General features: G+C 33.3%; 1 protein-coding gene across 3 annotated transcripts in view; it reads left to right on the top strand.

Moving 5' to 3' along the window:
• LOC145248055 (tyrosine-protein phosphatase non-receptor type 13-like) overlaps nt 1-26,072 on the top strand; it is a 277,255-nt gene that overhangs the window by 228,030 nt on the left and 23,153 nt on the right. Inside the window, exons 20-29 of one of the 3 annotated variants that reach the window (XR_013863319.1) lie at nt 3,557-3,607; nt 5,910-6,845; nt 8,604-8,820; nt 10,487-10,583; nt 13,224-13,317; nt 14,697-14,944; nt 18,585-18,836; nt 21,897-22,067; nt 23,771-24,019; nt 25,488-25,745. Coding sequence is in view for 2 of the 3 variants with exons in the window: in XM_080109808.1 (XP_079965934.1) it covers nt 6,224-6,845; nt 8,604-8,820; nt 10,487-10,583; nt 13,224-13,317; nt 14,697-14,944; nt 18,585-18,836; nt 21,897-22,067; nt 23,771-24,019; nt 25,488-25,745 (2,208 nt within the window). In the remaining variant the exon portion in view is untranslated. Of the gene's footprint in view, nt 1-3,556; nt 3,608-5,909; nt 6,846-8,603; nt 8,821-10,486; nt 10,584-13,223; nt 13,318-14,696; nt 14,945-18,584; nt 18,837-21,896; nt 22,068-23,770; nt 24,020-25,487; nt 25,746-26,072 lie in introns of those variants that run through there. The other 2 variants (XM_080109808.1, XM_080109809.1) reach the window with 2 other exon arrangements.

Below are 26,072 nucleotides of genomic sequence, written 5' to 3'. Positions count from 1 at the left end.
CGTAATTCCAGCTATGACTTGCATGATTCTCCCATTTCCATCCCATCTAACCATTTATTTTCCTCGATGCAATCACTCGAAAACTTGGCACCAGTGCCGTCACCTGCATGCTTGCATGAAATGAATTCCACCTGCCTCAGAATGGCTCAATTCACAGGTTCGTAACATCATCCACATTTTTCATATTTTTTCTACAACGAACGATCAACATGTGCAATATATGCCTTAAATCTTTTTGCGGATACATGATTTTTTAATAAATTCATAGTTAATATTATAAAATTTTTAATAATACAACATTATTGAATTGCATTCATATAATACATATACATAATATACGCATACGTATACATAATAATAATGAAACGAAATTATTTATCGTAATTAGAGATAAAAAAATAAATGACATTTTTGTGATTACAGGTTTAAAAATAGAATTGATGAAATATTTTTTAATTACAGATAAAAAGTTAAATTAATAAAGTATTTTTTGTAATAACAGATAAAAAAATAAAATTAATAAAATACTTGCCGGAAAATGTATTTTTTTCCAAGCAATTTTTCAAAAGAATATGTCATAATTTGAAAAACAAAATATAATAGAAAAATGTACAAATCAAAATTTCTGAAATATTTCATTAGATAAACCCCCAACAATATCATTAAATCATAGATGATTAAAGTGTGTGTGTGTGGGTGTGCGTGTGCGTTTGTGTGCCCCAAAAAACTTTTGTCATCCGCATCATACAGGCACAAACGTGGCATCGTTAGAAAAAGTGATCTCTCGGACAAAACATTTTAAAAAATCGTTGATTATTTCGTGTAGAAATGCTGTTTTATTTGAAGTGTATTGTATTTGACAGTTTGAAAACTGTGCATGCATTAACTGTCATTATGTTCTTCCATTTTAAATAGCTACATTTGCAACGTCATAACATTTATATCCTTGTAGGCCCATCAATAAGGTGTTCACTTACTAACTTGAGTTATGTGAATTCGCACGCGGTACACATGAATTTTTTCTTTTTTTTTTTTTTTTTTTGCTTACAAAATTTTGGTTTCTGTTTAGCTTCTGGCTGATGCCACCCAAGTCCTGTTTTTTTTTTTTTACAACTGGGCAACGCCAGCCGCCTCACAACTAATCTATTAAATAAATCTCAAACATCTGTGTGTGTGTGTGTGTGTGTGTGTGTGTGTGTGTGTGTGTGTGTCTGTCTGCTAAAAACTTTTCTCAGGCACCAATGTGGCATCATTAGAAAGAGCAAAAAATTGGAAAAATCAAAAAAATAATATCGAAAAATTGGAAAAAAAATCGTTGATTAGTTCGTGTAAAAATGTCTTTTTCTTTGAAGCCCCCCGCCCCCGCTAATCTGTTAATAAATGAGGGTCATGAATCCGAAGCAGTTTATATAAGCGCCTATAAGTATTTTTTAGTCTCAGTTACCAGAGGCTGAGAAAGGTGTTCTTATTAGTAATTGCTGGAAGATGGTTTTATTTTCATTTTTTCCCCCACCTTCTCATTATAACATTATATTAAATTGCTTATTGTAATCATACCCATGTGTTCGTCTTTCTTCTGCCAATCATCCTATCAATGGTGTTCTTACTTGTGGATCTGTTGAATCTTTGGAGCATACTCTGAGCCAAACGAATTCATCATAGTGTGTGTGTCTGTGTGTGTGTGTGTGTGTGTGTGTGTGTGTGTGTGTGTGTGTGTGTGTGTGTGTGTGTGTGCATATTTGAATAGTCAGTATTTGTGTCTCTTGATAATGTAGTCTTGCAGAAATTTGAATTGTAGTTGTGATGATTGGAACTAACTTAAAATGTAAATCTGGCAGACATTCTTTTGTCTGTTGTATATAAATTACAAGTAATTATATTTTTAGACCCAAATACCCTTGCACTGACTGACCTGCATATTTCTGAAAATATAGACTGAATAAATGTCAGGACTAAAAACAAAGATGTCAGACAGAAATTAATCCTCACAACAGATCAGATGGATGGTTAGAAATATTGTTTCAAGGGAGCTCAGCATTATTTTGATATGTAAAGTCAGAGAAGGTTTTCTTACGAGTAATTACCAGAAAAAAGATTGAGAGAAATATTGCTTTTCACACTCTAATGGGTCTATCTATTTCTAGAATTCAATTTGTAACTAACCTTTATCAGTTTCATAGTTTTGTGTATATAGACTACATCTTATTAAGTAGTTAATGGTTATTTTTTATTTTTTCATTTTTGATTCTTTATCATATTTTCAGGATAGTCTTTGATTGCAAGCACGGTTCCTCTTCAAATTAGACAGTATCAAAAGACACATTAGTTTCAGAGTACTTCCCACCCATGTTGATTTTATCCTAATGGTAGAGCTAAAATTGCAAGCACTTCCAGCACTCAGCATATGCATCTAAAATTCTAAATATTTAATCTGATAGACCCCCAAAATCTCCTTGTAAATTTATGTTTTTACCATTATTACTAAATCCATTTTTTATTAAATATGATTTAATATTTACACACCATTTTTATGGGGAGATGGTCTTAATGATTAATAATCTAGGTGCGCCAATTTCAGATCCAGTTGGTATCACTTTTACTTTTGGATGTTGGCAATCTTAATGCCGTTCCTCCTCAATCTGATTCTAAAAGATTCCAGGAGAAATCAATGCTAAGTACAGAATCAAGCCAATCAAAAAGTCGTACTATGCAAATTTATATAAATTTACTTGTTTGATTGGAGCAAGAGTATCAGGCCAACTTGGAATTAAAGGTTGCAAGAAAATCATAACGTTTCACTCTTCTTTACATTTTATTTATACTCTTTCATTTGTGATTGAGTGTGAACGGAACTATATAGTCATTTTTGTTCTCAGTCAGTGTGCCTCTTTTTGGTGAGCTTAATTTTTCTCATGTTATCAATCAGATTTGTATCTAACTTTTCCCTCGTGGGAAGGCAAGTAACTAAGGAAACACATCTTTCATTTGCTTAGCTTGATTTGGAGTATCTGCTTTTACAGCATATCAACCGCTTCAAGTTCATTAATTTGGAAATGAGAAATTACTGTCGTAAAGTGGATAACGGTGCAGGCTAATGACCTGCATGTGTCAAATTCGAATTTCACTTATGGATGTTGGCAACCTTCACGTGGTTCTCTCCTATAATTAACCGATTTTAGAAGGAATTGGTGAAGCCAATATGAAAAACAAAATCAAGTCGGTCAAAATCATGTGTACCGTGCTGATTTATATGATTGACTTGTTACCATACTTATAATAAATCGAATCCTATGAATACTCCAAAATTTAACCTAGAGCAATTGCTTTTTTGAGAGTTATACTTTCAAAAAACCAATTACTCTTGGTTAGAAAAAAAATGTATGTGTTTAAATGCTTATGGTAAATCAAATCTTGTGAAATACTTTAAAATTTAAATATAACTTTCAAAAAAGCAATTGTTCCAGGTTTAAAAAAAATGTAAGTTTTAAAAAAAAAGTGTTTAAAATTTCTTTTGTACAATTCTAATTTCTTTGTACTTATCGTTTCTACTTTACAGGTTCTAGTCCATATTTGTCACACCCATCTCTTCATGAAAAATATTCTAATGGTAAGATATGCATACTTTCTTCAAATATTTGTTATTCCATGTAAATTACAGTATTTGAAATCTGTTTAGTGGACAACTTAATTTTAAAAGTGTAATCAAATTAACAAATTGTCGCAATTACCTGAAATGACAGTAATTTTGTAATTTATAGATTTTTATAATTGTAATTTATATAATTCATAGATTTTTATAATTGTAATTTTTATAATTGACAGATTTTTATAATTATAACTTTTATAATTGACAGATTTTTATTAGTGTTGAATTCTTTATTCGTTCTGATTCGATCCGACATTACATATTCATCTGCTCATTGCTCTATAATTATGCTTAAGACAAGCAAGTAAGAACTGAACACTCAACACAATACAGTATCCTACGCTTAATACAACTACTAAATACTTTTCCCCTAGTACTGAGAGGGATAGCTCATGTTGCCAGGACTAGCAATAATAGTTCATGTAACTTAGCTCATGTTGATTCAAATTTTCTTTTAATGTTTTTACTGTTAATTTCTCTCAGAGAAGATTAAAAGAAATTTTTATTTTGTGCTATTTTTTATTAATAACATTTACGACCAGTTATCAAAAAAGAAACAAAAGATAACGACAACAACAAGAGATAGGAGGAGAAATAAATTGCTTCCACTCAATAAAATTCCAATTATGTGAACAGCAGCCATCCAGATAATCTGCTGAGATCTAAGAAAATGCTAAAGTGTGTTCGTTTTTGCCCCTAAATGGATTTGATTTTCCAGCATGATAATTGTTACCTTCATTTTTTTTATCTTTCATTTCCGTGTTTTCCCTGTTGACAAAGCCACAAATTCGCTGATTGCAACCCACTGCAGAGGGGTAATCCCTCCTCTATCTTCTTAAAATGGAGCTACCTATAGGTTGTGGATAACGACTTATGATGTCTTAGGACAGGATTGAGATGACTGAGCAGTTCATGGTTTGGTTGCATAAATGGTCATGGGACTTGTAAAACTCCTTTTTGGATCTTATTTAGGCGAGACGAGAGGACAGAAAGACCCTATCTGATCAATCAACTGGTCACATCATGCCTTACTATGGACTATAAGTCCATATCCAAGCATATCATTCAATCTGATTCTTTTAAAAATCAAAACCTTATTTATCCTTTTTATTTTCCTCCCAAATCCATATATAAAAAAGGCAAAAGTGGAGCATTTTTGTATGTCCAAGAAAGGCTTTTTCCAGGGAGGAGGAGGGGGGGTTTACTATTTTTTACAACTTTTATATACTCCCTAGATCATAATATATACTCCCTTTTTTTTTGGGGGGGGGGGGGTTCTCGAGAGGGCTGCTATTTCTTAGAATTTTTTAATATACTCCCTAGATCATAATATCTATGATTTGCAAACGGACGTCGTCTCTACATTTATTTTGATTGACTTTTATAAAATTCCCTCTATTCCGTCCTTTCACGTGTTTGTTCGTCTTTTGTGTATAAATAAAGCAAAACTCATCAGCAGCCTTTCGTGCCAGGACGTCTTGAAATTAGCTTTGATCAATGTTGGGACAACTCTTCATATCAAACAATTGCTATTCATTTGGAGAGTTCCCCCTTCTTGGGGGAGCTGGTTTTCCCCAACATTGTGGAGAAACAAATAAATAAAACAGCAGAAAGTGTAAAGCTTAACTGGCCTTCAGCCAATGTTCATTTCTGTGCCTGCGTAATTCTTAACTTATTTGTGCAAGTCAACTTTTTGATTGACATTGCTTAATTTGAACGCTTTTCACTTCCTGTGGCGTTATAGCATAGCGGTAAGATGTCAGGTTTTCTTTCACTTTTTTTCCGCCTTCGCATCATGGGTTCATCCCGGGTTTGAGCCTGCCTGCCTACTAACACTTTTTTTTTGTGCTCAACACACACCTCCAAACACCTGGGCAATGCTGGGTACCCCTGCTAGTACATACTAAAAGGTAGTGGCTTAAGGTCAATCGTGTATTACCAATGCTGAATTTTCTTCTAAGAGCAATATATTCTAAGAATACAAAATAATTACCTTACCTCTAGAATTATATTTGACAACTTTATTTGGCATTAAATAATCCATAGATGGTTGATATGTTGGAGTGCAAATCAACCATTCCTGTGAATTAAATTTGATCTCTTGACAACTTACATCCTATTTTTGCTCCTTCCAAAGCTACATCATTCCATCTACATCATTTCTGCACATACAGGAAATCATACAGACACGCATACATACATTCACCCACACAACCACGCACACACACGGTTTCACGTTTTATCTTTTTGTTTTCTTTCACAGATCACCCTCATGCACCGCTTCAGATCAGTCTTTCTCCAGTTCCACCTTTAAATTCAGCCAACTTTATTAATGATAGCAGCAACAACCATACCATCAGTACCACCAGTACCACCATCAGTTCAACCAGCCACGTATTGGATTTCAGTGGCTACAATGGATCAAGCGATGGTGCCAAATCTGTCTCTGTAAAAGAGGTGGTTCTGAAGAAAGACGATACAAGTAGCATTGGCATCAGCTTTGTTGCTGGGACGATTCCTGGCACTGGTAAGAGTGGTGCTAACGGCAGCGGCAGACACGGCAAGCAGCCAACCCCCATGCCAGCCATCTTTGTTAACTGCATCACCCCAGGAGGTCCAGCTGACCTTAGTGGCCACATTCAATCTAATGATCAGGTCCTTGCCGTTAATGGATCAACAGTGACTGGACTTAGTTGCCAGGACATCATGAACCGAATTGAACAAAGCGGTCATTCAATCCAGCTTTTGCTTCTGCAACGATCTCAGCAACAAACCGCAAATGAACAATCCGTACCAACCAGCAATGAACCTCATGCCAAGCTACAAAGCAGCCCTCCTTGTATAACCCCTCCTCTCCCTATGGACCAAAGTTGGTCCAGAAGTGCCAATGACTTTGTTTTGAGGAATTCACGCACCTCACCTTCACGGAGGCACTCATCTGGTTCAACGCTTGATTATTTTTATCGTGACCCTTACATTCCAGAACATCGCGCATCTGTTCCCAGTATCTTGGAAGCCGTCCAAGACATAAACACCTCATCGACCACATTCTTCCCAAAAATTCTTCCCAGTTCTATCTCATCTCTGCAGGAATCCACAAAACCAAAAAGTCTCTCAACAATGGAAATTCCTTTGAACTCTGTAAAAAGACAGACGAACATTGGAGATTTCCGTAGCCAGAATGGGACTTCTAATTTTGGTAAGGAAATTCACAAGACTTTGTTTTATTTCTGTGCTTTAGTTTCTCTTCCAAATACTTTTAAATTATTTTGAATTTGAAATCTTTGGCCATATTTTTTATGGAACTCGCTCCAGACATGACATGAAGCTAATAAGAATGAAAGATGATTATTGTAAAGACAGGAAATGCTTATTGGTCTTTGTCTTGAAAAGACCAAAGCTATAAGTAGGGGGAAGCAGTCAGCAGGAAAAGAGTTCCACAAGCCTGCAGTTCTTGGAGAGAAGCTTCTGGAATAGGAAGCTATATTACAATGAGGTATCAAAACAGCAAATTGATGGAGAGCATTAGACTAATGAATCAAACAAGATAAAACAAAAGAAGAAAAGCAGACAATTTTGAAGAACATATACCATAATAGTATTTATAGCAAAGACTGAGACTGCCAACATCATGTCTGTGAGAGAGAGTGTGAAGAGAAGAAGAAGAAAGGGTGGGACCAATCAAATTACAGGTACGTTTCTGTACTCAGTGAGATTAAAACTACAAATTTGCGGAACTCTTTTCCTGCTGACTGTTTTCCTTCTACCTATAGTTTTTTTAGTTTTTTTTTTTCAAGACTAAGGTCAATAGGCATCATTCTTGTTAATTCCTTATATCAAGTGACTTCACACCTTGTCTGGACCGATTTCCATAAAAAAAATTAATATTCACAATAGAACAGTAGTATACTGATCGTGTGTATGCAATCGACTTTAATTTAACTAATTTGCATATTGCTTTGCAAAAACAAAAAAAATCATTTCATTAATTAACTATTCATTTTTATTATTTTCTAATTCAATGTAGCACATAGTTCTATTTACGAATTTCTTCTGTATTGTGGATAAATGCTTAGCATTTTGGGTGAAAAGGGGCAATACAGAGACGCATGTTCCACTAGAATAATATATAATTCAATGGGGCATATTTTACAATAGCCAACAAAACAAAAACGGCGGGAAAAAATAAATATACAACAAATAAATGTTACCAAAGGCAATATAAGTTACTCTTCTACATACTGGGATAACTTTTTTGTGTATTAACTTATTTTAAAGCGTTGTTTTTTACTTGAAAACAAAGTGTCAAGGCTAGAGTTAGAATGAGAAAACATGGTCTCCTTGTAGTAATGTCGAGCCTCAATAATCGCTCAAAAATCGAAATTTGAATAAAGTACTGGTAGAACATAACATTTTCACACAATTAGTGACATTTATTTGATGTGTTTCTAACAGGATTTTGTTTAATTTTCGATTTTTGAGCAATGAAGCTCGACATTACTGCAAGGAGACTTATTTTTTCCTGCTCTAACTCACCAAATCTTGACACTACATTTCACAAGTTAAAAAGGCTTTAAATAAGTTAAAACATTAAAAAAAAACTTATGTAAGTAGTAAAAAAGTAACTTTGTTTGCCTTTGATGACACTTTTTTTGTTGTATGTTTTTATTTTTCACCTTTTTTTTTTGTTGGCTATTGTAAAAAGTACCCATTCAATAGATGAATGCTAAAAATGTTATAAAAATATAATAATTATCTAATTTTCTATGATTAAAAAACAATAACACATTGATGTATTTACAAAGAGTGAGGGCCCACAGACATTGCTTATAATATTTTTAAAAAATCCTTCTTAAACAATCTTTATTCATTTTTTTTTCTTTTCTGAAGTCTGAAAAATTATTTTTCTTTCCACCTATAGAAGAATTTACATTCCAAATTTTATATTTCCTTAAAGGATTTCCTCAATTTACCAGGACTTTACCACCGAACTCTTCATTGCCTTCTAAAAACCAGAGGTGGTCCTCAACAGAATTTTTATCTGCACCTTTGGCATCATCAACCCCAGCCTCTTCTCCATCCAGTCGCCGTATCAACAGTTCTAGTCATCGTCGTATGTCACTCATCAGTGCAAAACGATTGCTTGCGAAACAAAATAAGCAAATACTATTCAGGTAAATCATTTCTTTCTAAATAAATCCAAACAATTTATATTATTTGAATTCTTCAGACTACTGTTCTCATTTTGAGTTTTATGTTCACAATGTTTCGCTCAATGTAAACTCCGATCATCTTCAAGTTTATCTTATCAAATTCGGGAATCTGAATTTCAAATGTAACCTTTTGTTTAATTTACGGGAGTAGTCTACTCTCATTCCATCAGACATGGTTGGGTAGAAGTCCTAAGTAATTTGCAATTGTTACCTACACTGAGGATTGCACTTTAAACCTCCAGAAGAGTGTAACTTACAAGTAAATTTTATCAGGTATTTTATCCATTGCGCCAGAGCAAAGCTCAAAATATAATTACAAATTATTTAGGACTTCTACCCAGTCATAGTTGACAGAAAAAGAGCATGCTACCATCATAGATTAAATAAAGGGTTCCGTTTGATATTCTGTGCAGATTCCTGAGTTTGACAAGAAGATTCCCCAGTTCAACAAGATTCACCTGAAGAAGGTTGGAGGTTATATCGACTGAAACATTGTGAAAATGATTCTAAAGATGAGAACAGTAGTCCGAAGATTCCAAATAATCAATCCTCATCTTAGAAATGCAGCAGCATAAATTCAAGCAATATTTTCATTCCTTCTTTTTTTTTTGTTTTTTGTTATCCCAAATTTTTCCAGCCTCCCATGTGAGTTTTGAGCTTTTGGATTTTTTTTTTTTGTTTGTTTGTTTTTATAAATATAATGTGTCTTTCTCATAATCAAAACTGATTACAGTTGTTTTAAAAACAAAACCTCTCTCTCTCTCTCTCTCTCTCTCTCTCTCTCTTTCTCTCTCTCTCTCTTTCTCTCTCTCTCTCTCTCTCCAGTTTGGGAAATTTCTTGACTTCAGCTTGCTTTGTCATTGGTTACTCATATCTCTGATTAATAATATCAATAAAAAAAAAAAAAAGTATGAACCTCCACTCCCCTTTCAGTTCTCCATGAAATAACAACTTGCATGCAATGGATCGACCATAGTTTCTACACAGAAATGTAGGAAAAGGTACCATTCCTTTGCCTTGATTTGACTCCACTTACTCTTGGGCCATCACCTTATAATGCTGAATGTTTAGCAAGGAAGCATCAAATATTTTGAGTAGGACTTGGCCAAAGTTTGAACCCTGGTCTCCTGGTTCATTAGCAAACACTATGCCAAATGGGTTGGCTTTAATATTAAATGATTTGATATGCCTTTCAACAGACAGAATCATTGTTATGTTGCATTCAGAGAACAAAGTCATCTATACTATATTTCTCTTCATCTTTCTGTCCATTCCACTTTTTCTCTGAAACTACTAGGCTAATCTGGATGAAATTTTGTATGAAACTTTATAAGGCACAGCAAACTAAGTATTATGGTATCTGTTTAATACATAGTTGGGGATTAATAGGGGTTAGCATTTAATGCGAAAATGAGTACAAATTTAACCATATTATTCAACCATCAATTTGGCATAAAGCACTCATTCTAAATCAATGAGCTATAACTTTTGACCCTTTTTAGTGGGCTAAAAAGTTTAGTTACATTCGTGATGCTTGAATACTGTCACTACTACTACTACTAGTCATCCTTGGATTATGATAAATGTTGATCCTTGTTTCTGTTTTTTGTTTGCTTTGCTTATTTAGACAAAAGACTGGATCAATCCGGAAAGAAAGGCTGAATGAAAAGTTTTATGAATGCTTCCTATCCAAACAAGATGGATCATTAGGACTCAACATAATTGTAAGTTTTTCATATTAGTTTTTTTTTGTTGTTTTACTGTGAACAAAAGGTGGAGAGTCAACTTGTGTGGAGGTAGATCAACTTGATGAACAGTAGTGTATTACAAAACTTGATTCTCAACTCATACTCCTATAAAAAAAAAGTTGCCAATTGTCAACTGATTTCTTACTTGTGAGGAATAAACTGGAAAACATTCTACTCTGAAGTCAGTTTTAAAGATCATGACTCTCAATTCCTGCAAAAAGTTTGACTCCAAACCTCTCACTGTGAGATGACCTAATAGTTTCTAAACGTTTGCATCAAAATTATGTAACAATTAATGTATAATAGTGTGTCACCTCTCCATGATATGTCTGGATATCTCAGGGAGTGTGCTAGACAAAGGAAGACCTGACTCAAGTGTATAAGAAACGATATTACGTCATGTAATCTGGCTGATGTCTGGACTGGACTCCATGCAAAACAGGTGTTAGAGATTGTCCGATGTTGCTCATCCAGGAGTCCAGGATACTCACCGCACCATAAATATCATAACCAGATGAAGAAGAAGAAGAAGAAGAAACTGCCACTATACTGTCTCAGGGATGCATGTGTTTTGCAAAAATGCGCAAACCTTGAACAGTTAGCATAAACTTTTATTGACAATCAAAACATGATATATTTTAGACACAGGATAATTAGTCATCAACAAAGCTAAAACTGAAAAGGAATTTCAAAAAATGTTATTTCAAAAACGTAAATACAAAATGAAGATGAGGCAGGGATGAGGAGTTTACTAAAAGCTTAAGATAATCATAGACTTAACAAACTTACAAAATAGAAAGCATAATGATCTAAAAAATACTGTAGAAATGAAAATTACAAATTATGTTAATAGTTAAAAGAGGTAAGACAAACGTTTCACATGTGGTGAGCAGATAAGTTCATTTAGATTAAAGAAATACCAAAAAATAATTCAACTTTATTCAGTTCTATCCTAAGAGAGAAGAAAGAATTCCACCAGGGATGCTCAAAAAATGTCAAAATATTTAAAGGGATAGAAAACTGTGTCATAAAGCCATGAGTAAGGCTACTAAAAGGGTTCAAGGATGGGTACCAGAAGCCTCAGTTTGAAGGAAACCCCTAAGAAAAAAAGGGATCACAAAGATAAAATGCTAAGTGATCTACGCTAAACAACTGCCATTCCCTTCTCCACACCCTCCTCAGTTTTTACAATTCTCTTTTACAATATTTCCGCATTCAAATAAAAATCAAATTTTCAGATTATTAACAAAAGACAATAACTTTTTATAAAATTATGAATTTAAAAAAAAAACTTTTTATAAAATTATGAATTTAAAAAAAATTTTATAAAATTATGAATTAAAAAATTTTTTTTTTATGCAAGTTTATTCTAAGTCGCCCATTCACACTGAGTTTTTTTTTTCTGGTTGTGTGATATATAAGATTTGTGAGTAAAAATGTGAACATGCATATTAAGTGTTGCACGTTTAGTGCTGCATACTTTTGATGTATGCAAATAGCACAATTGCTGCAGGTGAAAGATGTTCGGCCAAGAAAAGAGAGCAAAGATTACATTGAAAATATTTCTGATGGCCACCGAGAATTTTATCTCTTTTTGGAAATAAAGTAATGTCTTTTGTAAACAGAGATCCATACTGAGAGGGACCTAGTTGAAAAAAATAATGTTCATAGAGTGTCTGCAGATAGGTTGGTTGGTATAAAAGTAAGATGTTCATTTCATCCAGGTTGTTATTATTTTTGCTCACAATAGTTATAGGCAACTGTTTTATGGAAAAGTTAAATAGCAAACTGACTCTCACTTTACTATTTCTGTACGTTTATAAAAACACACTTTTGTAAATATACCAACGTGTTATCGTAATTATTAGTGGCTCTTCAAAGTCACAAAAAATACTTATTGCAAAATTTTCATGAAGCGCTTCCACCCACTGTTTACCTTTGTATAAAACTAAATTAAACTAAATATAGTTCATATTATAATCCCTTATACCTAGCATTGTGTTGCAAACTTAATGAGCAATTAATTAGTTTAGGAATGAATCCTGTACATGCAAATGTATAAACATATTTTTATGTGGAAATGGGTAACCAACCCGGAACATTCTACATAAGGAACCAAGTCACCAGATTCACCGGCCCTTTTTGAACAGAGACTTTCCCCTGAACGTTAACACGCTTTATTTGTCTCTATGTAAATAAACTTCTCTTTCAGTATTCAAACCACAGTGTAAATTTATTTATTCCTTTCATGGAATACTTTATCTTTGATTGTCCGTATAATAGGCCACCTTAGGACATATCACATATAAACATACCTAACTTTATATAGGTAAAGATAATAAATTTTTCTTATTCCAAAAATGCAAATAAATCTTGTTTTTTTAATTTGAAAGAATTTTTATTAAATTTCAATATCGAAATGTTAAACGTGAATTGGCACTACATGGTTTCGATTTCTCAAAATATTGGTATTTTATTAAAGTTAACTGTATAAGTTGAATTTCCCTTAACAAAGAAGAAACTAAAGATTGAAAATTGAGTGTGCACACATATTTTCTTTCAGTCAACATATTAAAACCAATATTTGTCATTCAATAATTTTTCTGCAATTTTCAGGGCGGTGTTGATACAAAGACTGAACTCGGTGGTGTCTATGTCAAATCTCTCCGTGCTAATGGATCAGCCGAAAAGCAAGGAACAATAAAACCAGGTGAGTTTAAAATTTACTGACTTTTCTTTTCTCTTCTAAGTATGCAAATAATTTTATTTCTAGAAGGAAAAATTTTCTTGTGGAAAATATTTTCTTTTCATGAAAATTAGAAGTCATTTGTATTCATTACTAATGTGGCCTGTGTCCTGGCATTGCCCGAGAAAATCAAGGAAGGCAAGTAATTCCTGCTGCAGTGTGTGTGTGTGTGTGTGCATGATGTTTGTTAGGGAGGGTCATTATCACCATTTTGCGGCCTCAGCCGAAATTGAACTCACTACACCCTTCCAGTATTCCCTATCTGTCATAGCACTCAAAAGATCTTCCTTAAAGATAAATATATCTTGTTGTATCCTATCTAGAAAAGTTAACTTTCGTGATCGATTGTGAGATGATAGGTGCCTCCACAGTACAAATGATGAAACAAGTTCATTTGTGGCACGAGTACAATGCTCAGCAAACAGAACTCGTCTCTCACAAACTGAGGTTGATACTCTCGGTAAGTCTCCATATATCATTTCTAGTTGGGTGGTTTTGCTGTGAGAGATTGAGTACTCTTCTTAAAAGACGTGTAACATCCATCCAAACGATGCTATTGTTTTGCTGAAAAGGAAGAGTAGAAATTTGTTTTTAATAGACAACCTATAAATGTATTGCAACATGTTGAAAATCAAGGGTACTTGTGCATTATAATTGGATATTTAAAACATAAAAAATAATAAAAAATGAATTTTAAATGAAAACACTATTACTTAATTACATGTCAATGTCAAAGTTAGTAAAAATTTCAAAAATTACAAAAAACGATCATGTAGGAAATCTTCAAAATTATTTTTTTACAATAAAAAAACTTTGTTATTATCGCTCCATCATTTTTTAATTTGAAATAGTGAAAGTTAATTTTTTAATTAACTTTCACTATTTCATAACAAGGGAGATAAATCAGTTTGTCATACAGAATAGACTAAACCGCTAAAACTGCTTTATTCAATAAATTTTATTTTTTCTTGTAATTATTTTTCTACTTACCCTGCTACCTTATTTATTCTACCTCTACTAAACCAAACACATCCATCCATTATTTAAATGTGATCAAGCAAACAAGGTACCCTGTTCTGCAGACATTTCTATATACTATCTAGATTTAATCTTTCAATGAGGTTATCAACTCTAAGCCTGTCTTTAAGACTTGCATTGCACAGCCATTGTATCATTCTCAAATCATTTCTCTTCAAGCAACGCATGTCCTCAATCCTCACTGGCCAGGTTTCATTTCCATGCATCACCATACTGTGTACACATGTTTAATAAACTATATTGACAGCGGTAATGCTCAGTTTGATTTTTTAATTTAATTTCTATCATTTTTTTTTTTTATATAGGTGACCGTATAATTCAGATCAACTCTATCAATCTTGAAGAAGTACGACACGAAGAAGCTGTGAGGATCTTACATGAATGTCCCACCAAGTGTTTGTTGGTGCTTGGTCGCAATCAGTGCAGTTCAAAGCCTGTTTTCACCCTTTGTCCACCAACAATCATGATTAACGGAATGGTCACAGCAGAGGATGTGAATCCAAGAGAATTGGTCAAAGAAGAAGTGACAGTAACAAGTAGGAAAATGGCTCAAGTAAGACAACATTGGAAACATTTCAAGTTGAAATAAGTTTGAATAAAAAATGGCGTTTGTTTCTTAGTGAAATTACATTTCAAAAGACTGAGTTTAAAAGATATGGAACTATTTAAGACTTCATCATCATATTTGGTTGGACATACATTTCATTTTACATACTAGCATATGGTGGATGGCTTTAAGAAACTGACTTGCAAACTAACTTAACTTTGGTCAGGTCTTTATTTATCCATCTTTATCCATTCTTGTCACTTCCTCTTATGTTTTCCTTGGCGTTCTGCTGTTAATTGGATCTACTATCTTAACTGTTCTACATCTACTAGCCCAATAACTCTCATCCCTTCTTTCAATAGGGTCATACCATCAAAGTCTTCTGTTCTGCACGCATCTCCCTATACTGGCCAGATTTATTCTTCCTCTGAGGTCATCAGTTCTAAGTTTGTCTTTAAGACTCACATATACAATGATTTAATATCAAATTATATAGGTTTATAGGTATATATCAGACATCCTGTTTCCCACCAGAGAGCTCAATGTATTTAACATACAGAGCAAATATTTAGAACTATAGGATAACTTTTTTAATACATGTCAGGCATTATTACTGCCTAAAATTGGCATCTTCAAAGCCTGGAATTGAATCTATAACACACCATGTCATATTTTTAAGCATCACAGAATGTAAGAGTGCTGCTGATCAGATAGTATGGTGGTAGGACCTGCAAGGAAGAGGTGAATACAAGGACAAAGAAAGGAAGGATGGGAGTGAAGAGGTAGCTAGAAAGAGAGGAGATAGTAAGCTGTTCACTGTTTGACAGACACTAGAATTAAAGATATCAAAGTAAATCATCCAATTATTATAACTAATAATTAACTAAAATATTATGTTTAAGTATATTATTTGCCCGGTCAAATAATATACTTAAACATAATGTTTTAATTTATGCAGATGGCGTATGAAATCAATCCTCTATTGAATATTATATATTACGAGAAATAATTTGCCCAGTGGACTAATTCGCAAAAATAAATAAAAAATAATAATGATAATGTCATTCATCAAATTCCATCTATGTTTGCTTACAATATCATATCAACTGATATAAGGGTTTGACAATGAATGCCCTGGAAATGTCACTTCTGATTAATGTTTAGTTTTAAAATATGTAAATAAAGAAATGATGTGCAGCGATTTTTAATGGTACCTATTCTTTTATTATAAATTGAAAAAATTAAAATAAAATGGTGAGGTACACCCCAGCTTAAACAGGGGACCATTCGATCTGTAGTCGACTACTCTACCACTGAGTTATATCTCCAGATGACAATAGTTCTGTTTTTTAAAGAAGAAATGATTTGCTGAGAATTGAATCAACCTTGGTTTGCTGGGAATTATCTCCCTTGGTTGGTGTAATGTAAAATATTCCCCTGTAAAAATTCTTTTTTTATCTATAAGAAAGACGTTTTTAAGATTGGATTTTTTTGATTTTCGATACTTATCAGATGAATTTCTGTACAAAACATATCTAAAAATACTGCCTAACATATAAATTATCTTTGTGCGAAATTTGCAAAAGCCTATGAGAAAGGAACTCACACACACAAAGTGACTTTTATTTATATATATATATATATATATATATATATATATATATATATATATATATATATATATAATGAATATTCTTAATTCATTTTTATTCATACAACTGTTTCTGTCCATTTTTCAAAACATGGTTTTCTTGATATTAAATTCAACGTGTTTTCAAAATGCTTCATCAGTGAATTTTTTCTCCTATTAAGATACCCATCCCCTTAAAAAAGAGTTATTAAAATCAATTTTTTTCTCCTATTAAGATACCCCATCCCCTTAAAAAAGAGTTATTAAAATCAGTTTTTTCTCTTCATTTTACTTATTTTTCTCTTTTTTCCAAAGTAGACCAATGAAAATGGATTTCTAGCTGCATCTTTATGTAGCTAATTATTTAATATAGCTAAATATTTAAAATTTGTTTTCTTTCATAATTATTTAGCTACATAAAGATGCAGCTAGAAATATTTAAGACACTTGAAAAAAAAGTTTGTTTTCTTTCATAATGTTTTCCATTTTGATTTGTTAACTTATTTTCCGTCTTGAGCAAGTAACACTCTCCCTATCATCCGAAAATTTTAGAAACTAATTGTATTAAGTCCTTGAGACCTTCTCTTTGCAAACAAAGAGAAAATTTCTTGGAACTTAATGTAGTTTATATCTTTTTTCTTTCCCCATTTATATTTCCATCTTATATATTTTTTTTTCTTAATTGTTATTCAAGTCAATTTTAGCTCTGTTGAGCGAGGTGCAAAACCAATCAACTTGCTTTTCATTTATTCTTTTAATTTCATCATGATTAATAAAATTGGTCAATACATAGCTATCAATATTGTACCCACCAAAAATATAGTTAATATATATATATTAGTGATGGGACAATTTCATTATTTTTCTCTAATTACGATATAATTTCCACTCTTTTAAATTTCTAAATATAGAGTTGTTTCTTTGGGGAGAGTTACCACAAAAACAATGAAATATGATTACATATAATTTCCTAAACGTAAAAACACACTTATGGAGATGATCTATAGATTTTAGTTTTGTTGGCAGTTTAAAATCTAGAAATATTTATCATTTCATCATTAATACAAGCCATGCAAAATTAAGATTTACCAAAAAACAAAAAAATAGCAGTGAAAAGAATCGTTTTTGGCATTGGAAAATAGACACAAATGTTTCCAATACTGAATCGAATACCCCTAAAAGTTGCAATGGTTTAGATTCCCGATTACGATTCATCATTCCAACATATATATATATATATGATAAAGAAAATTAAAACTGTAAGTTGAACTTTACAATCAAAATTTATTGTTCGACTGAATACTCCAAAAAGCAATTTACAAAATCCTTATTCCAGCAAATTATATTTGTACCAATGCTAGAATTTGCTAGTTATGGCATTAGGTGAAACCACAATTTATTGTAGTCATAAATTGCCAAGAAAAACAAGTGAAAAAATGTTGGATGTGTAAAAAGAAATATATAAACAAACCGTGCATAATATATATATATGTAACATTTACAAATTCTACTCGTTTGAACACTCTACACTGTTTACTGTCTATGCTCGAATTTGGCGTTTATAAGTTGTTACTTCCCTTCATTCTATGGCACTTAGTGGTCCAGAGGTAAAAACTTAGCAAATGGAGTCAATTGTTACTATTGAAGAATTCTTGGTAAAATTATTTATTACAAGAAATGGAAGTCCATAACAATTAAACGACTCGAATTAATATATTCATATTAATGTGTGTGTGTGTGCGTGTGTGAATTCAAAATATTATATTAAAATATTTTAGGAATATTTTTCAGTATTTATTGTAATAGTGCTCAATATATAGCAAAGTTTAATAGCACAGGTGTATACTGAGTTACTCTACAAATGCAATTACTTTTTGTGACGATATCTGGGATTAGAAACACAATTTCATTTCTGTAGCCACTCAAACTACTTCTGTAGTAGTAGTATATACATAATGTATGTACATATATATATATATTATTTTATTCATTTATTTATTTTTTTTTTTTTTTCAGGTAGAGAGAAATTGGAAGCCTGAAAATTCAAGTTCAGAATCTTCCATGTCGGAAGTCAGTTCCTCCATGGATTATCCCCGTGTGAAAAGTGAGCTGGCTTTGTGCAACGAAGAAGATATAAAGCCCCCCAAGAGGACAACCCCCAACAACAGTGAAATGGCAACTTCGGAACAATCCCCACCCCCAGAGCCCCACGGTGTTCAGCAGGACGTCCAGACGATCCCTGTGAACACAAGAATTAAGGATGTGAAAGTAAGTCATCCAATTATTAAAATGTCCAATCAGAATATTTGGATCCACCATTAATTTTTGATCTGCCTTAAAATTTATTGAATCTAAAAGTAAGAAATTAGTCTTTTTAATCAAATTCGTATTATTTTGATTATTTGCAATTCTGTTCTCGTCTTTTCACAACGTTTATCTTGTTGAACATTCTGTTGAACGCTGGAATCTGCATGCAATTTTGAACAGAACTTTTTATTTCATCCATAGAGGTAGCATGCTCTCATTCCAGAAGCCTCCATGGAATATTGATATTTTCAGGTAGAAGTCCTAATGTATATATTATTGTATTTTTTGAGTATTGCCCACATTTGGTATTGAACCTTCAACCTCCAGAAGAGTGTAACTTAGAACTGAATTTTACCAAATACTTTATCAACAGAGTTTGAGATAGATTCCCAAGTTTGTCAAGGTACACGTAAAGAAGGTCAGAAATTACATCAGACGAAACATTGTAAAAAACGAAAGGTGAGAACAGTAGTCCAAATAATCCAAATAATTTGAGTCAAATTGTTGCAAGAAATGAAAACATTTACAATAAATGTTGAAGAGTACAATTTAAGTAGAAATTGTGTAGCGGAGGGGTTCATAATGGGGCCAACATTTATAATATTATGTGGTTATACAGTGACGACGTTGAGACAATTACTTGGGAGATTCACATTTATAATAAGAGACTGATATAGATGAAGAGATGTGTAATCGACAGTTCTTTTTAAACACAGAGGGGAGATACATTATTGATGAGGGGATGCAGTTTACACTTTGGAAGGGGTTTTACACAAAGTTCAATATGATGGGACAGCATGATGTTATATAACAACAGAAGAAAACACATTACCTTACGGTTGAAATGACGACCGAGACAAAGGCTTACAAACAACATGAAGACATTTATTCCAGTTAGTGATGAGAATGGTCAGGTATTCGATGCCACGTTTTGTCCTTTCCTCTCTTTCAAAAGGGCTTAGGCTAACTCAACTCTCCTCTCTAAACTCTAACTCTCTTGACTCAAACTCCAACTTTCAACTGATTTCAACCCTAACTTAACTGAATATATTGAATGTATATTTCTTTGTGATGTCAGAACATGGCCAACATGTGCCTGCTTAGCATGTGGATTTTGCATCTGCTTCCAACACGTTCTGACACACAAAGAACATTCCTTAATTTTCATTATACCATTCTACCTGCTCTTTCTTTGTTGTATAGTTATTTCTACTATAATGGACAATTTACTACATTCCTGGAATTGCATCTAAATAGCAATATGTATTTCTTTTAACTTTTAATCACTGACTTCGATTCTAGTATTCTCCTTTAATAAATATTATTTTCGATTCTAATTACTTCATTTCTCTAAATACCAAGATATAAAATATTTCACAGAAACACTTTCAATAAATGTTAAAAGTACAATTTAAAGAAAAACACTTTCAATAAATGTTGAAAAGTAAAATTTAAGCAAAAACACTTTTAATAAATGTTGAAAAGTACAATTTAAACAAAAACATTTTCAATAAATGTTGAAAAATACAATTTAAATAAAAACGTTAATAAGATCTTTTAGTAAATTTGTCAAGGATGTTGCTTAATTTCATTTTCTTAGTAGGCAAATGTCAGTGAACATTTTCTGTGTAAAAATAGCTAAAATAGATTCGGATATTTAATTAAAAATTGTTTCGTTCAATTAGATATGCTGATTATCTTTTCTATACAATAAAATCAAAATTAATCATTTCATCAAAGTAAAATCAGTTCATTAAAGTAAAATATACAGTCACTAACTTTTTCAGTTTTTCTCGTATAAGTAAAAAATTTTATTCGTAGAGCTGTCATTGTTGGCAGAACTTCAGTACAAGTATACATTTTTCTCATTAGGATTGAGCCAGGCTCAGCTACAAAGTGTTTTAGATGATCCACGAGGCACAACTTCATGTCGCACATACTTCAGATGTCACCATTTACTGTGGCAAACATGTGCTTGAAATGCAAGTTTAGAAAGGTATCTTGCAGCAGATTGCCAGTACACCATTACGTAGAGTCTCCTACCCACCAGATGAGTTTATTCAGAGGTGCATCACATCCAGTAAATTAAATGCGTCCCCGATACCAACTTAGAAATTTTTACGATACAGCATGGCTGTATTTATCTGGAATTACACTGCTTAACTACATCTGCAATGAGGATATCCGAAAGCACCATAGCATTATACCAATTGAGAGCAAGATGAGGAAATCGCAGCTCAGATGGTTTGGACATGTGCTGAGGGCCAGCATCGACCCCGTCGCAAAACTTGCCTTTGCACTAGAAGTCACTGGAAAACAACTGAGGAGTAGATTGGTGATGTGATGGGCAGACACTCTGCACAAAGATCTCTGTGAAACTGACCTTCAACTAAACGAAGCCTGTGATCATGTCAAGTGGGAGCAAAAATCTATCACTGTTGACCCCGCCATAGCATAACATATAAGAAAAAGATTTCTATGCATTATATGCACAAGTAGTATTCACTTTGGGCAAGTTGAACCCACTTCCCCCCGAAAGAGGAAGTTTCAAAGGAATATCAAATTCAATTCACAAGTGGTCCCCAGTCATTTGTATATCCCGGTTAGGGGAGATGACGATGTCAGATTTTTGTAGTTCTGACAGGCAAGTGTTGACATCCTCCTACATACAGCGCCTGGTATTCCGAAATGGTCATCCATTTGGCACTGATCAAGCTCAACGTTGCTTAACTTCTGTGATCTAATGAGAATCGATGTATTAACATGATTATACATATGTTTCTTTGTATTGTAAGATTATGACCTCTAGCTTTGATAATTGACATTTTTTTTTAATTTACAACAATGGAGTTATCTTTTCTTTCAACATAGATATCTACTACAAAATGTATCATTAGAAATTTACTAAAATTTTAATTTAAATTCTATCGATTCTTCTCTGATCAACATCAGTTGGAAAGAAACACACTTATTCAAATAAACCAACTTTGTTAAATTTTTTCTTAATATTTATTTTTGCAGAGCATCCAAGAAGGTGTGCCGCCAACAATAATGGAAGGTAGCAGTGAAGATCTGCAACTCAAAGACAATGAGAACTTCACATACCAAAAAAGTGGTGCCACCAAAAATGAGGGCATCCCCAAAGAGGGTCTACAAGAAGACCTTACATTTTCTGATGAAAGAGACAAAAAGGTAAAAAGAAATAGTGGAGACAGATGAGTCCACCTTTCCACTCCTTCATGATAAAATTTCTCAGATGAAAAAGAATCGTTTCAGAAGACAAATTTACTAATAATGAACACACTTTTATTAACTTGTAGATCACACATGACTCATTGGGTTAGTATTTGTTTTATACATCATTAAATAGTAGAAGATTAAAAACCAAAATTTTGATCAAAATCCATTACATGATTTTGATTCTAGAAAATATCTCAAATTTATGCCTTAAATTTAAGGGGAATTTTTTCTTTCTTTTTTTACTTGAGTCACCACTTATCAGGGTCTGAAGTCCACTCGAGGACCAGGTTTAATAAATGTAAGGCGGTGGTGTAGTAATCACTTATGGTGTAAATTGGGTAGAATTTGATTATTTATGAGGACGGCTTAACAGGAATTTGTTTACATTAGATTTAAAGGCTACATGTTGTATTCAACCGGGAAGCATGCCAATGGAACAGTGTTCCAAAGGCAGGCAGTTCTGGGAAAGAAGCTTTGTTCATGTAATATGCGTTTACATTTAGGCACGGATAGAGAGTGGGGAAAAACATATATAGTGGTTGTATCTAGTTGAGTGTTTTTTTGTGAAAGTTTGGCAAGGGGAGAAACCATAAAGTGGAGTTCAGTCGAGCACTTGCCATGAAAATATAGATAGAGCAGGGACAGGCTCGCAACTTCTCTTCTGTGTGAAAGAGGTTGCAGGGAAGAGAAAAGGGCATCACCCACTAGGTTTCAAAGCCGGTTTTGAACTCTATCAAGACAGGATAGGACATGCCCAGATGTGGCAACAGTACTCATTTTAGAGCACACCTGGCTCTTATACAGATAGAGAATTGCACCAGCAGTGAGATACTTGATCCAACTATTTTCCTAGCGATTTTGGCAACAGATTTGGTGCATGTGTTCCATTTCAGATCAGGAGTGAAGATCAGTCCTAGAAGTTTGTCAAAGACAAGAGCCATTCATTTCAATTGGGATGTGGTGGGAATCAGAGTGATTATTGAAATTCAGAAAATCTTGTTTAACTAGAGTTTAATAACTATGAATCAAATTTAATGTAAATCTGAAATATTTGGTTTTCAAACGAATAGTTGTGCTCATATTATGCCCCCTAAAACTCCTTTAAAGTACTCCAAAGAAACTGATTTGTGGGGAATATGTATTAATTGTTGTCTAATACATATTGTTAATATTTTTAATTCAGTGATATCTCATTTTTTGTAAAGGCTATCACCCCCCTCTTTTCTCCCTTTTTATAAAACTAAATTAAATATAGTCCACATTATCCATCCTTCCAATTAGAAACTATGTTTCAAAATTCATAATGATCAGTTAATTAATTTAAAAGTTAATCCTATATGTAGAAACGCATAAACATACACTAACTTCATATATAGATTTACAAAAACGTTTTGAAATTTCCCAATATTTATTAAACTCTCTTGTGATGTCATAAATAGACCCTTTTTATTTCCATATTCCCTTTTTCTCTTGTCGTTTGTTTTTTTTTCGTTGTTTTTTTTTTTTTGTGTGTCTTATTTCCATGACATTTTTCTTTGCATTTTCAGATTTAATTCTGAATCTATGCACATTTTTTTCAAAATCTTTTCTGATTTTTAAAATTCCTTAAAATTTAAAGAGAAGAAAATCATTCTTCCCTTGATTGCTTTCGACAGGTCCCAGGAACCAATTACGAGAGATGGAAACATTTCGGAAATGGCGCTTGTCTTCGGCAGGAACCCTCCAACTCAGTAGTGATCTCTGCTGAGAGGGGGCAAAGTGGATCCCATGCAAAAGATGACTCCCTCATACATCAGAACACAGACCATGGTAGTGATGGTCCGACTTGCTCCCTTGGGGGGATTCCACCAGAAGACACGTCATATTCTTCTCCAGAAAGCAAGACGACACTAACAACTTCTCAGGTAAACTAAAATCAACATTTTTTTTCTCTCTCTTACTCTTATATATTGAATGTTGGGTACTTTAGCTCGTATAATATAATGATTAATTTCCGTGTGAATGTCCTTAGTGTTTTCAAGAACACAAGGAGCAAAAAGTTGTCTGATAGAGCCAGAAGGTCAGCTTAGTCAAAAAATATGAGAAACAGGAAGTAAGGAATGTGTGAATTGCATGAGAGTGACATCATCGATAAAGTTATTTGAAATTTTATGAGACTTGTAACATATTTCTATTAAACTTCTACCTTTTTACCTTTCTGTATACATCTTTTTATCTTTCTATCCCCCCCCCATTATCCTCTTTCTTCCTTTACCCAGCCCATTCCTCTCTCTGAATATACACACACATACACACATACAATTGTCCTTTATCTAGATTTTTCGAAAAACGAGTTGCCATAAGGGCAGTAACTCGGTGATAAAAAAAATCAGTTACTTCCCTTTTAAAATAGTGGGGAGGGGGGGGAGAACAAAAGGTCAAAAGTCATATTATTCAGGTTCATACAAATTTACAGGGAGGGAGCGTTCACTGTTGACCAATATGAGATAAACTGCTGTTCAGATGATCTGCTAGAAATAAATATTGACCCACTGTATTGCACACATTAATTACTCTCTAGATAAAAGAATCCTGATGTTTAAAGGAACGAGAGATTAAAATAGCAACATCAAATTCATCATCTGGTGATCAACACCATTTTTTACTTTATTCTTAATAGTAAGGGAATGTCTGCCATTACTAACCAGCAGAGCATTATTACTATCGGCCGAGGTTCAGGCATGAGTATGCAGTGATCAACCTGCATACATATGTGATGTAAGGAAGTGAAACCTAGCCAGTAAGGATTGAAGACATGCGTTGCATGAAGAGAAATAATATGAAAATGATATGATAGATATCTAGTGTGAGTTTAAAGACAGCCCTAGATATGACCTCAGAGGATTAAATCTAGACAGTATAGAGAGATGTGTGCCGAAAAGGAGGGTTTGCTGGCATGGCCACATTGAAAGAAGGATGAAAGTTTTTGGGTTAGTAGATGTAGAACAGTTGCATTAACACGGTCAGTCCACAAGGTAAGACTAAGGAAAACGTAGTGAAATGAATAGGATGGTTTGAGAGAAAGAAGGATAAATAAAGTCCTGGTTAGAGATAGGTTAGTTTGGAAGTCAATTTCTAAAAGCTGTCCAATACATGCCTACATAAAAAACGGACTTTAAACTGATGATAATGTTCTACTACTACTACTACTACTACTACTACTAAATCCCGACTCTTCATCTTATATGCTATTCTTGTGATCATACAAGCTTCTAATAATTTGTGTCTGAAGTAGAATACATCAAACAAAAATATTTTTGGGGCAACAGTTTATATTTTCATGTTTTTCTGTATTGCCTTATTATTATTTGTTTCTTTTATTTTTTCTAACAGCCAAAGGATTATAGAGGAGTAGTGTCACTTGAAACAGACCTTGCTGAAAGTCAATCAGAAAGTGCGCTTAAAGGGGGTGACCCTATGTCAATTGATGTCGTTAATACGGCAGATGGGAGTTCAACTCTAGGAGACGAGCTGACTCCCGACCAAGTAAACCCCAGTAATGAAAATGAGGAAAATATGATGCAGCAATATTCAGATGCTGGAAAACGCAGCAGTGATGAATCATTAAAACCCAAAGAATCAACAGCTGAGGTATGTTACCATTTTGGTTTTATTATAATTTGATTACTGGCACCATGCTTAATTATGGAAAATTCACACTCGTTTGGATGTTGTGTTGGATTTTATTTGTGCTATAGAAGATGGAGGTGCAAGCGTATGTTCTTGGGGTTCTTCTTCTGTTTGTTTCCTTACTTTATAGGAAGTTTCTCAGTTCGTATAGGTTCATTACTTTGAAACTCCTAGAAACCATGCATATTACCTCAGGATGTCTGATGTCAACTCCAACATAATGGCTACCAACAGTAAGCTCAATTGCACCACCCAAGATAAAGAGGGAAGAGGCAACTCAAAAATGGA

Source organism: Euprymna scolopes, chromosome 26 (assembly GCF_053919585.1).
Source record: "Euprymna scolopes isolate OS-2025 chromosome 26, ASM5391958v1, whole genome shotgun sequence".
NCBI lineage: Eukaryota > Metazoa > Mollusca > Cephalopoda > Sepiida > Sepiolidae > Euprymna > Euprymna scolopes.
The sequence above is the reverse complement of the archived record's forward strand: the minus strand, read 5'-3'. Positions and strand labels throughout refer to the sequence as shown.